Raw genomic sequence first — 13,992 nt, forward strand, 5'->3', positions numbered from 1 at the left:
GAAGAGGTGCCCTTCCACATTATTGTTGGGGAAAAGGTTCCTGGCTTTCAAGAAATGAGTGTTTTGGGATGGCATAACTGGCTAAGGGTATTGTAAAGCAAAAATGTGAAAAAGAAAAAGCTCTGGATTTTCCCTAGGGAAGCATATCTTATGCCCTTCACAAGCCAACCTCTGTACTACTTTCATGGCCTGGCAGACTCGGCAGCGTATAGCACATCAACTCATATACAGTGAAACCTCGGTTTAAGTTGACTTCGGATTTCGTCGGTTTCGGTTATTGTCGATTTTTTTCCGTGAAAATTTCGTCTCGGTTTTCGTCGATCGCCTTGGATTTCGTCGGCGTGCCCACACAGCTAATCTTGCGTTCTCACTTGTCGTTCTTCTGGGGCATTGTTTCCGGTTGTGGGATCTCACTGCTGCTGTTTTTGGACCCAGATTTCGTCGTTTTGCCACAATACTGCTGCTGCTAGTTGAGTACCTGTATCAAAGTCCCTGCAGGTATTAGGACCCAAATTTTGTTGTTTTGCCACAATACTGCTGCTGCTGGTTGAGTGCCTGTATCAAAGTCCCTGCAGGTATTAGGACCCAAATTTTGTTGTTTTGCCACAATACTGCTGCTGCTGCTGGTTGAGTGCCTGTATCAAAGTCCCTGCAGGTATTAGGACCCAAATTTCGTCATTTTGCCACACTACTACTACAGCTGGTTGAGTGCCTGTATCAAAGTCCCTGAAGGTATTAGGACCCAAATTTCGTCGTTTTGCCACACTACTACTACAGCTGGTTGAGTGCCAGTATCAAAGTCCCTGCAGGTATTAGGACCCACATTTCGTCGTTTCACCACACTACTACTACAGCTGGTTGAGTGCCAGTATCAAAGTCCCTGCTCTCATCATGGGACCCAAAAAAGTTTCTATGGGCAGCAGTCCTTCAAAGAAGAAGGACAGGAACACGGTTGAGTTGAAGAAGGAAATCATTGAAAAATACGAGAGTGGCATTAAGATTGCTGAAATCGCCCGCATGTACGGGAAGTCACCATCTACGATTAGTTCAATCGCGGCGAAAAAGGAAGCAATAAAGGAGGCAAAAGTAGGAAAAGGTGTGAATGTGCTAACAAAACAGAGATCACAAACAATTGAAGATGTGGAACAGTTATTATTAATTTGGATCAATCAAAAACAGATGGCGATTCTGTTTCTGAGGCCATCATATGTGAAAAGGCCAGACTGTTGAATGCCGATCTCATTAAGAAAATGCCTGGGACTAGTGCTACTTCACTAAGTGATTTTAAGGCCAGCAGAGGCTGGTTCGAAAAATTCAAGAGGCGCACTGGCATACACAGTGGTACTAGGCACGGAGAAACTGCGAGTTCGGACAAGTCTGGTGCTGAGAACTTTGTGTCTGAATTCAAAGATTACGTAGAGGCTGAAGGATTCATCCCCCAAAAAGTCTTCAACTGTGATGAAACTGGCCTGTTCTGGAAGAAAATGCCAAAGAGAGTGTTCATTACATAGGAGGAAAAGGCACTGCCAGGACATAAGCCTATGAAAGATAGGCTTACTTTTCTGTTGTGTGGTAATGCTAGTGGTGATTGTAAAGTGAAGTCCTTACTGGTGTACCATTCAGAAACTCCTAGAGTATTTAGCAGAAACAATGTGATCAAAAGTAAACTGTGTGTGATGTGGAGAGCAAACAAGAAAGCATGGGTCATGAGGGCAATTTTCATTGAGTGGATGAATGAACTGTTTGGCCCGAATGTGAAAAATATCTCCAGGAAAATCATTTGCCCCTTAAGTGCCTCCTGCTAATGGACGATGCTCCTGCACATCCTCCAGGTTTGGAAGATGCACTGTTGGATGCACAGTTTTATCACTGTGAAGTTCTTGCCCCCTAATACCACACCACTAATCCAGCCCATGGACCAGAATGTCATTTCCAATTTCAAGAAACTGTACACAAAAGCATTGTTTCAAAGGTGCTTTGAGGTGACATCAGATACAGAATTGTCCTTAAGAGAGTTCTGGAAAAACCATTTCAACATTCTCAACTGCATCAGCCTCATAGATAAGGCGTGGCAGGGAGTGACATTCAGGGCGATAAACTGTAGATTGAAGAAATTATGGCCAGGATGTGTGCATGAGAGAGATTTAGTAGGGGTAGATCCTTCACCTGATGACCCTACACATGTTGTGCAGTCAATTGTTCATTTAGGTAATTCCATGGATTTGGAGGTGAGTGGTGAGGATGTGGAAGAGTTGATGGATGACCACAGGGAAGAACTCACCACTGAAGAGCTGCAAGACCTTCAACTAGAAGTGCAACAGACGGCAGATAAAGAAGTTGCTTCGGATAATGAGGAAGAAACAGTAGAGAATGTGCCTTCTTCAGAGATTAAGGACATCCTCTCCATGTGGAGTATACAGGTGTTTGTGGAGAAAAATCACCCAGACAAAGCTGTTGCAAGCCGTGTGTGCAACTTGTTCAATGATAATGTGTTGTCCCATTTTAGGCAAATCTTAAAGAGGCGACAGAAACAAACCTCTTTGGACACGTTTCTTGTGCGGCATGGGTCCACAGACTCTGAAGCTGGTCCTAGTGGCAAAAGAACAAGAAAGAAAGTGACCCCCACCCAGAAGCTGGTCCTAGTGGCAAAAGAACAAGAAGGGAAGTGACCCCCCCTAGATAGTGTCCTTATGGAGGGGGATCCTCCTTCCAAACAATAATCTCTGCTCCTCTCTCTCCATCTTCCATACACCAAGAAGAGTCTTCAGAAAGGTAAATGCCATGTTAAATGTTCATTTATTCTATACACTAGTCTTTTTTTATTCATTTAAAAGAAAAATTGCTTGTTGCCTCGGTTTTCGTCGATAGTTTTCAGACGAATTATCGACGAAAACCGAGGTTTCACTGTATATTATTTATGATATGTGGAGCCTGAAGAGAGATTCTTTCACATATTCTTCCTGCTCATGTTACATAGGCTGCTGTTCTTTATGAGAACCAAGTCAATAATGTCTTTTAGCTCTGCCAAATGAATCCAAACAGACCTGTTACTTGTAATTGGTACTGCAGACTGTAAAACCACAAGGATTACTTGCAGCTGTTGATGGCCTTATTGAGACAAGGTATGTGGGCGCATACAGATACAACTGTTTTTGGAATGCTGTTGGGGTACCTGACACTTAGCATAAATTCTAAAAGGAATGAGGCTCTGGTAATACCAGCTTTACTGAAATGTCAGAAGCAAATGTGTTCCCTCTTTTCCTTAGATGCAAGCTCACTACACCCTAAATAATAGAAAGAACTAACTCCACAACCAAGTATAATAGCAGCAAAGATAATGTGCAAAGAAGGCATGAAAGTCTTATCATAGAAACATCTCAGAGTAAACGCATATAAATCCCTAAGCCAGACACCTAAGTAAAAGAATCACCCTAAGCCCATAGCACTTATACCAAGGTACGTGACACACATACAGCCTTATGCAGACTTCTAGGTGGCATCATGTTCTTCAGATGATCAGTTAGATTCAGCACAGGTCCGCTCCTCGGATGGATTGTCAACACAGCAGTGTTTTGTCTCAGATCAGGTCCCCTTTATATACAGAAATCACATGCTATAGCTGTGCTAATGACGTGCTTTCTGGCCTTGGGGTTGATGCACACATAACACTGTTATCCCCACTGTTGTGACTTCAGGGGCCCCAACATTGTCTTACTGGCACTACATGGATGGGGTCATCTTGACAAGAAGCCGGGGTTTCATAAACAATGTGCAATTTTGCCAGCCACAGCGTCTCTCCAGCTGCATGGGAGACTCCAGGAGTCCTTGGCTGGTCTGGCTATGACATCGGTGCTTTAGACAGTGTTGTCCTGGTACATTGGTGTCCTTGGTAGCATTCTTTTGTTTCTGGGCAAGGTCGAAGCTCATTAAACAATAGGCTTTGCATTGAAAGATAGAATAAACTTGAGTCTGTATTTTTGAACTCAGGTTATTAATACTGAATAGTGCCATGTAATATAATCCCTATATCTCTTTGCTATATAGGAACACGTGTACTGTGGTGTACATAGTGCTGGTTTTGCTCCTACAGGTATGCCCATATCAGTGTCCTGCACTACCACCCCAACCATCATATATTTAGCCTTTCTGTCTTGAGTTGCCTATCCAGACTGTTGCTGAGCCTCACCCTACCCATTCGTGACTTCCCCAGATCATATTATACTGCCTCCAGTCAGTATACATATGGTTTCTCATGTCATTGTATATATGAAGTTAAAGGTTTCATCCAGTGTTAATGGATTTGGTACATGCTATGGGAGTGATCAGTAACAGTTTTCTTTGGCCTTGATCAGAAGAGATGTTTTCTAGACTAACCTGAACCCCATAGCCACTGCTGTCTTAAATTCAAGGATTGGCATGGTTTCTACAAGTGGGAATTTCAGGTACTCCCAATAGTTCATAAAAGAGTATAATTATGGGTGGTTAAAGTAGTAATGGAGATGGAGATGAAGCTGAAGGAAAGGAAAATAAATGTGCTGGATTTGATCTACTGAGATTTCAGCGAAGCTTTTGATACTGTACCTCATAGGAGGCTTATGAATAAACTGAGCAGCTGCCTGAGGGTGGGTCCCAAGGTGGTGAACTGGATTAGAAATTGGTTGACTGACAGAAGACAGGTGGTGGTGATGTGGAATTCACTTGAAACAAAGAAGGTGAGTAATGGAATGTCTCATAGATCAGTCCTGGGATCAGTTCTAGTTTCTTTGTGAGCAATATTGCCAAAGCGTTAGAAGGAAAACTTAGCTTTTTTCAGATAACATGAAGGTTTACAATAGAGTTGACCCCCCCCCCCCCCCCAAAAAAAAAGTGTGGGGCGTATGAAATGATCTGCAAAACTTAGAAGTGTGGGCTGATATGTCGAAGATAACTTTTTAATGTGGAAAAATACAGATGCATTTTGGTTGAAGAAATCCAAAGGAGCTGTATACTGTAGAAGGGGAAAGGCTGATGTGTACAGACCAGAAGAGGTATCTTAAGGTGATGGTGTCTAAAGATCTCATGGTTGCAAAAAAAATATAAGGTGGTAAACAAAACGAGAATGATGCTAGGCTGCATAGAGGGAGGCAGAACAGAGGAAGTTATGATGACTCTACAAATTGTTGACGAGACCCCACTTGAAGTACTGTGCTCAGTTTTGAAAGCCATATTTCACTAAAGATATGAAAAGATTTGCAGTGGTTTAGAGGAGGGCAACAAAAATGGTATGGAGTCTGCGCCAGAAGATGTGTGAGAAGAAGACCTGAATATGTGCACCCTAGAAGAAAGGAGGGCCAGGTGAGATATAATACAGATGTTTAAATACTTGAAATGTATTAATGAGCAAACAAATCCTTTTCAATGTAGGGAATCTATAGAACTAGAGGACATGGAATGAAGCTGCAAGGAAGTAAACATAAGAGCAACATCGGGAAATACCTTTTCAAGGAAAGGGTGGTGGATGCCTGGAATGCCCTCCCAGTGGAGGTAATAGGGACAAAAAATGTGATAGAGTTCAAACTGGCGTAGGATAAACACAGAGGATCCCTATATAGCAAGAGAACAGACACAAATCTAAACTTAAATGACTTTCACACTTCAAAAAAGGCATAGAAGGGGTGTACCCAGCTTCCTTACTGGGCAACAAAATGGACCATACTGGTATTTATCTGCAGTTATTTATTACCTTAGACGGGGCCAGGAGAGTAAGTTCTTACATGTCTACAGTGGCCAGCCTTCATACATTTTCCTTTGAGTATGTTGGCTGCCAGCATGCTGTCTTGTGTCCATATTTGCAAGTTTGAGGTCATGTTGTTTGTGTCTAGCATTCTCTTGTGGCAAGTGATGGCCCCTTTGGACACAGTGTTGCATATCTTTAATTTACCTTACAGCATTTGATGACCAGCATCACCAAATTAACTTGAGGCAAATTATAGTCGTTACAACTTTAAATTCTTTAAGAAGTCCAAAAGAACTCTCCATTATTTCTATGCACATTTCTATGTTTGCAAACCATATTTTCAAGTTCTTTTTCAGCCTCATGTATCATTGCACTTGTCATAACTTCAACAATTTAGGACTAACACTCCAAATGTCTGCATACAAGTGGACTGCAGTCTAATTCCATTACTACAAAACAACCATAGACTAGCAAAAGAAATACATAAAACAGAGGTAACCTGTTGTTTGAAACTGAGATCATTATCCATCCAAATCCCCAAATGATTTTTTTTTATCCATGGAGAAAGTTACTGCAAGAATATGGAAAGAAACTCAAGGAATTTAATACTCTCTGTGTTAGAGTATTTATTTACCTTTTACTTCAACATACTGGAATAGTCTCTACCAAATCCTGAAGGCAACTTGGACTTCTATAGTACCCATCCATAGTAACATAGCCTTGACATTTAAGAGACTGATGCAAAAAATAATTATCCCCAGTTCAAGAAGCACAAATTTTCCAATCAAAAGTAGAGGAAATAATCACATTTCTAACTCTATGAATCTTGTTTTGAAGACATTCACACCTCCATGCTTGCACTACCACCTGTGCTATTCAAGGGGGTCTTTTACTAAAGTGAAGTAATGTTTTTAGCTTGCCCTAAAAATCAGCTGGTGCTAAACGCTAAGATGCCCATTATATTCCTATGGGTATCTCAGTGTTTAGTGCCAGCTGATTTTTAGCACGAGCTAAAAACATTAGCGTACCTTAGTGAAATACCCCCTCAAATGTCTTTCATGAACTGTGCCAAATGGAATTTTTTTGTCATCCCACATATCTCCTAAATCAGTACTTCTATGTAAGCTACATTGAGCCTGCAAATAGGTGGGGGAATGTGGGATACAAATGCAATAAAATAAAATAATATTTACTGTTTGGAAAATGCTGAATTTCTTGAGGTTTTTCTTTTGCTGTCCATCTTGTTAGAATTTAAGGGCCATGGATTCATACAAATGTAAAATATTTTGTGAGCCAAAAGTCTTATTTTTGTCAAATTTGTTTTAATTGCAGAGCAAAGAGATTGCATTCCAGCTTCATGAGGATTTGATGAAAGTCCTTAATGAACTCTATACGGTAAGCTTTTTTCTGTACCATCTCTTGTCAGAGTTGTTAGGTGGAAAGGGTTGTTACTTTTCTTTATCCCAGGTGCTGCAGTATTTTGCTAACAAAAATTATGTAGCATTTTATATAGCCAAGTGCAACAAATGTGATTTAATAGTGTATTTTAATTGTTTTCTTACTGATTTATGAGTCTTGTGAGCTATATTTTTATAAATACTATTTTATTCATGTAAACATTTTTATTAATCATTTGCCTTTGAGCACCTGGAAGAATCTCAACAGACTGTTGTACTGGAAAAGGAGAAGATAAATAGATTTCAGATTATTATAAAATAAAAACTGGAGACAATAAATTAATGGTAGCTCTGTTTCCTCATTTATCTCTAAGTGGCTCAAGCTTTAGAAGTTTGAAAAGTGGCCACTGGTAGTTATAATATTTGCATTATTGGTATTTACCCATATGTGCCCAATTATTAGGTGACCTTGAATATAAGATCAGTTCTAATTTCAGTTGCTGTAAGAAAGGAAATCAAAATTTGGAAATACTTATAAAATAATTGTTTATTTGTAGGCTAGATCTTTTTTCATTTTTTTTAATCAAGCAAGTGCAGTGATTGTTTATGGAAAAGTTTCTTGGTGAACCAACTGGATGAAATCAGCCACATAGTGAAGTTATCAGATGTTACCAACCCAATATATTTCTCAGGGGTTCTTTTACTAAAGGTTAGATCAGGTTATCTGCAGTAGGGTCTATAGGAATAAAAAGAGCCCCACAGAGCTTACAGAAGAAAGAGTTTTTCTATTCATTATTGGAAGCTGCCATTCAGCTACTGCCTTGCTGGTCAGTTCTGCGTATATTTGTCCACATTGATATATGGGTATATGTTTTCATGCTCCCAGTGTTCTTTTTTCCTAGCCCCCCCCCCCCCCCCCACCCCCCCAGATACACACACTTCCCCACAGGTTCAAGTGGCACAGTTGTAGATTGAAAATGTCTATCACAGACTTGCATAAAATTGGTTCAAGTTCCTGGGGCTTGATCACTTACTACATCCTAAATTGCTCCCATTGTGCACAACTGTCACCAAGGGTTTGGCACTCCAGGGGATATGAAATGGAAACTTTGAGGTCCTCACTCCTGTGTCCAGTTGCAGGGAATCCCCAGTAAGTCAATGCAAAGAAGTGAGAATGGAGACCAAAAGTCATTCCATTTCTAGGAAAGAGTCCTCCGACAAAGTCAAGGAAGGTGTGCCAAAGGAAGGAATAAAGTGGCATTCTAAGGATAGGGCTGCTGTTGGTATATTTACCACTTCCCAGTTACTATGACGTCCTATATGAGTTAATTGATGCTATTTAGTTCGGTGTAGTACACATATTCTGCCCAACCATAAGTTCAGGGCAGATTACAGAATAAAATATTTCAGTTTACAAAGCTCCTGGTATGTTGGAACCCATACCCACATAGGACATTTTGGGCTAGATTCTATATATGGCGCCTGAAAATTCCACGCAGAAAAAAATATGCCTAGGTGTATTCTCTATAGTATGCCTAAATTTTATAGAATAGGCTTAAATTTCTGTGCGGTATATAGAATTATACCGAGTGTCTCTCCACACGATCAAATTTAGTCATGGCCATTTGCGCCGTGTTTTACTTAGAGTAAATCTCAACACTTAAATTAGGCACAGATTGGGTGTATTCTATAACAATGCGGATAGATTTTAGAAATGCCCCAACCCATGGCCCATTCCCTTTCAACGATGCAACTTAGAATTTATTCGCAACAACTTACAGAATACGCTTAGCAAGTTGTGGGTGTAAATCTTAATGCCAATTAGTGCTGATAATTGCTTAACATCCAATGATAATTGCTTGTTAACATCCAATTAACAGCTCTGATTAGCTAGTTAAACGATTAAGTTACACACATTGCTAAAGAATATGCTTTGATTTCTGCGTGGAAATTAAGGCGCAATATATAGAATCCCGAGGTTTATCCTTTATGGATGCTTTTGACCTTAGCTAATTATCTGACCAACTTCTATAGCTGGTCATATGTTAGATTTACTCTTTTACCTAACTGTATGAGGTTATTTTTAAAGTGGATAATATGTGACTTTCTTGGACTAAATATTTTTTAACTGATTTTTCATTGAGTACCTATTTGAAGCTAATTGATTCTTGAGTAGGAATTAAAATAGTGTACCCTAAGCATTTATTAACAACAAATAGGAGTTTGGAATTCTTTAGTGTGTTTTTTTTAATGATAAGTTGGCTGGAACGGTTGATAATAGAATTGATGTTTGGTGTACGGCTTTGACCTATTCAGTTGAACCTTTTATCCTATTAAATTATTGCCTCTTCAAAGCTTCAGCTCCTTGGCATACCGAAGTTCATGCCTTGAAAATATGGGGCATAAATTCTTGCTAGATTATGGATAAAGAAAATTGTAATAGTCATTATCACATTTACTTTATAATTATTTCTGTTACAAAGAAAAGCTGCTATTGTACTATAACAAAAAGGTACAAGTGGAGAATAGCTCATTTAATTTTTTCCAATCCCTCTGCACATACCTGCGTGTTTGTGCATATCTCTTTTGGGTTTTCTATGTGTGCTCTGCATGTGTTGTGTTTGGGGAGAGGGGGGTTGCTAGAGACAGTAGGGAAGCTTGTAGGGTGGCAATTTGTGGGGCTATGATGTTGTATTTTCAAGGGAATTGCTTTTATTTAAAAATTTATAAGCAGCCATAAAACATGTAAAATATAGATCTATTGGCATAAACACAATATAAAATTCAAAACTATGGATATAAACTTAAAAGTAAGATAATAAGACAGCCTCAAAGTATCACAATAAATGGAGTGGAGGAGTGGCCTAGTGGTTAGGGTGGTGGACTTTGGTCCTGAGGAACTGAGTTCGATTCCCGACACAGGCAGCTCCTTGTGACTCTGGGCAAGTCACTTAACCCTCCATTGCCTGCTGCATTGAGCCTGCCATGAGTGGGAAAGCGCGGGGTACAAATGTAACTAAAATAAAATAAATAAAAAAATAAGTACCCTGAAATACCTGCTTAAAGTGATGAATTTTTAAAAACTTTTTAAGTAACTCAGAATGCCTTGTTGCTCTCACATCAGATGGTACTGTGTTCCCCATCTTTGACCTTGCAGTATAAAATAGAGAGGAAATATTTTCTTCCAGCCTAACAGAATGAAAGGAGAGTACATCCAACAAGTGCTTGAAAGCGCACTTTAAGAGTGTGGAAGGTTGATAGATTCACAAATTCGTAGCAATCACAACATGTACATTATTATTATTCAAAATCTTAAATATGAGGAAGAGTATCTTAAATTTAATTCTTCAATCTACTGGATGGCAATGAAGATTAGACAGAACTGGAAAAATATGGTCATTTGCCCGCAATGAGATGAAGCAGCCATATTCTGTGCAACTTGCAATGTTTTTAACACTCGCTCTGGAAGGCCAAGGAATAAAGCATTACAATAATAAAAATGAGGAAGAACTATACTCTGTATCACCGATTAAATATTAGTTGGCGTTAAATAATCTCTTAAGAGCCTGACTAATCTTAATTTATGAAAAATCAAATAAAATTTCACTCTCACTGCTCAGCTTACACCACACAGCCTACCTCTTAGACTGTAGCTGCTGTCATAGGTGAGGCAGGCTGAGTGGTAGTACAAGTTCCCATCACTTTATCGAGAATTCCAGCATTTGACGCAGGGGGGAAAAGTGTGCTAGTTCTGGAAGATGAAAGCAGATACTAAGAAATGGGGGTGAAACAAAGAGTGATATGTAGGGCTTGGGGTTGATGTGGGGCTGGGGATGGTAGAAGAAGGCTATGCTGGCAGATGGTAGAGTAGGTAGAAGTGGGCTGATGCTGGAGCTGAGGAATGGTCTGGTGCCAGAATTCTTTTTTTTTCATGATGAGAATACACCAATAAACCCCTATTTTTCTGACCCTAAGAAGTACCTAATTGCCTCAAAAATAAAATCCTAAAATTTCAAATGATAAACTCCTAAAGTCAGAAGCCGTTAATTATAATTTGTCCCTTTTAGGAAAGATTAATTTAAAAAGTGACCTCTGCAAAGCCAAAGGAGACAAATGGTTGCTTTCATTCATACATATTGATTCATTTAATATTGAATCAAAACTAAGATAAAAAGAAAAAATGTTCAAAGAAAAAATATAATTTAACATATTTGGAAGTGATATGTTAATGTGAAATTAATTTTTTAAAACACATAATCCCATTTGATTGATCAGATTGGGATTCAGTTACTTGTAGAAGGTTTTCTTTATTACCGGTACTCAAGACTTGCTGTGGGATTTGGCCTAGAGGTGGTTTCACCAGAAAACAGGGTGCAGACCTTCAATGATGTCCAGTTATGAAGTTTGTAATTAAATGGGATATTGTATTTTGCCTCAAGTTGAATTTATTGTTGTGGGAGAAGCTATTTTAAAATTACAAGGCACATAAGAGATGTTCGTCTGAAACTTAAGCGACAGAGAGAGTTTTACTTAACCTAGCAATGCTACATACATGCCCTTGCACCGTGGGCCCGTAGTGCCATTCTTAATCAATTGGGTGACCCCCTTCTGCATGTACGAGAGAGGCACTTACCAAATGCAGGTGACGTTGACTCCCTTTGTTGAGGAGATGGTATTCTTATGGTGGGGAAGGGGGGGTTAGGATTTGTGGGGTTGGGGGGGTGAGTTAGGTTGGAGAGGGTTTGGGGAAAGGGGCCTTGGTGGGGGGGAAATTATAAAAACGCTTGATGGCACGTAGTAACTGTATAAATGTATGTAAGATATCGCATTTATTGGCCTGTATATTATGGATACTGACTATTTACTGTGAAATGTTCCATCAATAAAACTGTTGAAATATAAAAATTACAAGGCACATTAAATGGACTGTAACACTTTTGATAAAATACCAGGTGTTAATTTGGTCATTTAATTTTACAGAAATAACAATGGTACACACTTATTGATGTCTGTGTCAGACCCAGGACAGGAAGCAGAGCACATCTGTCACAATGACTTTCCTGTGTCTACAAAATGATGACCTCTGCTTTTTTTTTTATAACGTAATGATCTCTTGATGACTGATTAGCAACTAGTATTTGGAGTGATGAAGGTTACGATAATAATACACAGTGTAACAGTCTATCCTGCAAGTGCAACAATTTATCAAGCTGTTTAGATTGGTGATGTATTAGATTCAGTATGTGCTGTTGAGAAATAGCATGCTATGGCGAACAACGGAAACAGATCAAATTTTAACAAACTTAAAAAATCTCTGACAAGCTGGTCTACATTCATAACCTTTTTCTCTCTCATACTAGGCATCTTTTTGCTTTAACTGGGATTTAGCTTTCCTCTGAAGATTCTGCTTCATTTGCTTCCCTCTGTGATGGAGGTTATCTTTTCTCCCATACACCATGCCCGGTGGGCCACGGCAGTGGTACTAAACTGTTCCCTCCCTCCCCCTCACCAGCATGGCCACTGTCTCAGTCTTGGTTTTTTTTCTCCAATTACTCATCAACTGACTACTCCACCACAATACTTTTCCTATCTAACCATCATTTGATAACCTTCACACTTTACAATCTTTCCCCATAGTCCCCTGCAATCAGCACCAGTACATTTATGAATCTTAAGGCTGTTGACCCTTTTATTCTCTCCACCACTGTTTCACCTTTCCTATCATCCACTATGTTATCTGAGTTTGTCAGTGAGGCAGCCTTTTCCCTTAACATTATGCTCTCCTCTGCTTTGGATACTCCCACTCTTTCCATTTCCCATCCTGTAAGGCCTACCAAACCCCAGTGACCTCCAGAATCTGCTACCTAAATTCCTGTGTCCTTCTCTGCAGAAAACATATGGCTAAAATCTCTTGCTTTGATACATTTCAAATTCTTTCTAAGCTCTTTCTAGTTATCTTTGCAGTCAACAAACATGAGTACTATGTCCATTTGACACTCTCTTACTTTCAGACCTCGTCATCTTTTTGCCACACTGAACTCCATCCTCAAAGTGCCTCCACCTCCAGCCTCCCTTTGCCTGGACAATGGCTGAGTACTTCCATGATAAGGTTCATACGGTGTATCTTGCATTCTCTTTCAGGTCACCTCCATTTCTTTCCCCCCACCTCCTTATCACATCCTTTCTTCATCCTCTGCCACCCTTTCTTCCTTTTCTAAAATCACAGAGGAGGAAACTGGACATCTCATCATCCTTCTCTTCCTCCTCCAAACTTGCTATCTATTCCTCTTATCCCCTTTCCACCCATCTACTCAACTCTGTCTCCTCTACTGACATCCCATCTATCTGTCTCATTTTTATCCTGTCACTTGCACTGCAGCTGTTCCTGATGCCTTCAAGTGTGCTGTAATTACACCACTCCTCAAAATCTCTTCACCGGACTATCCTCCTTTCCAGCTATTCTTCCATCTCCTTTCAATCCCAAGCTACTTGAATGTGCTGTTCACTGTCTTTGTCTTGAGGTTTCTTTTATCACAAGCTATAATTGGCACACTCCAATCTAGCTTTCACCCTCTACATTCTACTGAAACAGCCCTTTGACCTGTCTCTATTGAGCTGTTCCTGGCCAGAGCCAAAGGCCTTAATGCAATCCTCATTCTTCTTGACCTATCTTCTTCTGTCAACACTATTGATTCCTATCTACTCCATGATATACTTTCTTCACTTGGATTTCAGAGCTCTGTTCCATCTTGGTTTTCTTATCTCTTGCAATTTTAGTAGTGTATGCTCTGGTGGATCCTCATCCACTGTTATTCCACCATCAAATGGTGTACCTCAGAGCTCTGTATTGGGACCTCTTCTCTATACTTATTTACTCGG

At 39.8% G+C, this 13,992-nt stretch overlaps 1 protein-coding gene across 2 annotated transcripts in view; it reads left to right on the forward strand.

Annotated features, from left to right (window-relative positions):
* SRGAP1 (SLIT-ROBO Rho GTPase activating protein 1) overlaps positions 1-13,992 on the forward strand; it is a 469,248-nt gene that overhangs the window by 218,989 nt on the left and 236,267 nt on the right. For both annotated transcript variants that reach the window (XM_030216376.1, XM_030216377.1), the window contains exon 4: positions 7,049-7,111. In XM_030216376.1, coding sequence (XP_030072236.1) covers positions 7,049-7,111 — 63 coding nt within the window. The remainder of the gene's footprint in view (positions 1-7,048; positions 7,112-13,992) is intronic.

Source organism: Microcaecilia unicolor, chromosome 10 (assembly GCF_901765095.1).
Source record: "Microcaecilia unicolor chromosome 10, aMicUni1.1, whole genome shotgun sequence".
Taxonomy (NCBI): Eukaryota; Metazoa; Chordata; class Amphibia; order Gymnophiona; family Siphonopidae; genus Microcaecilia; species Microcaecilia unicolor.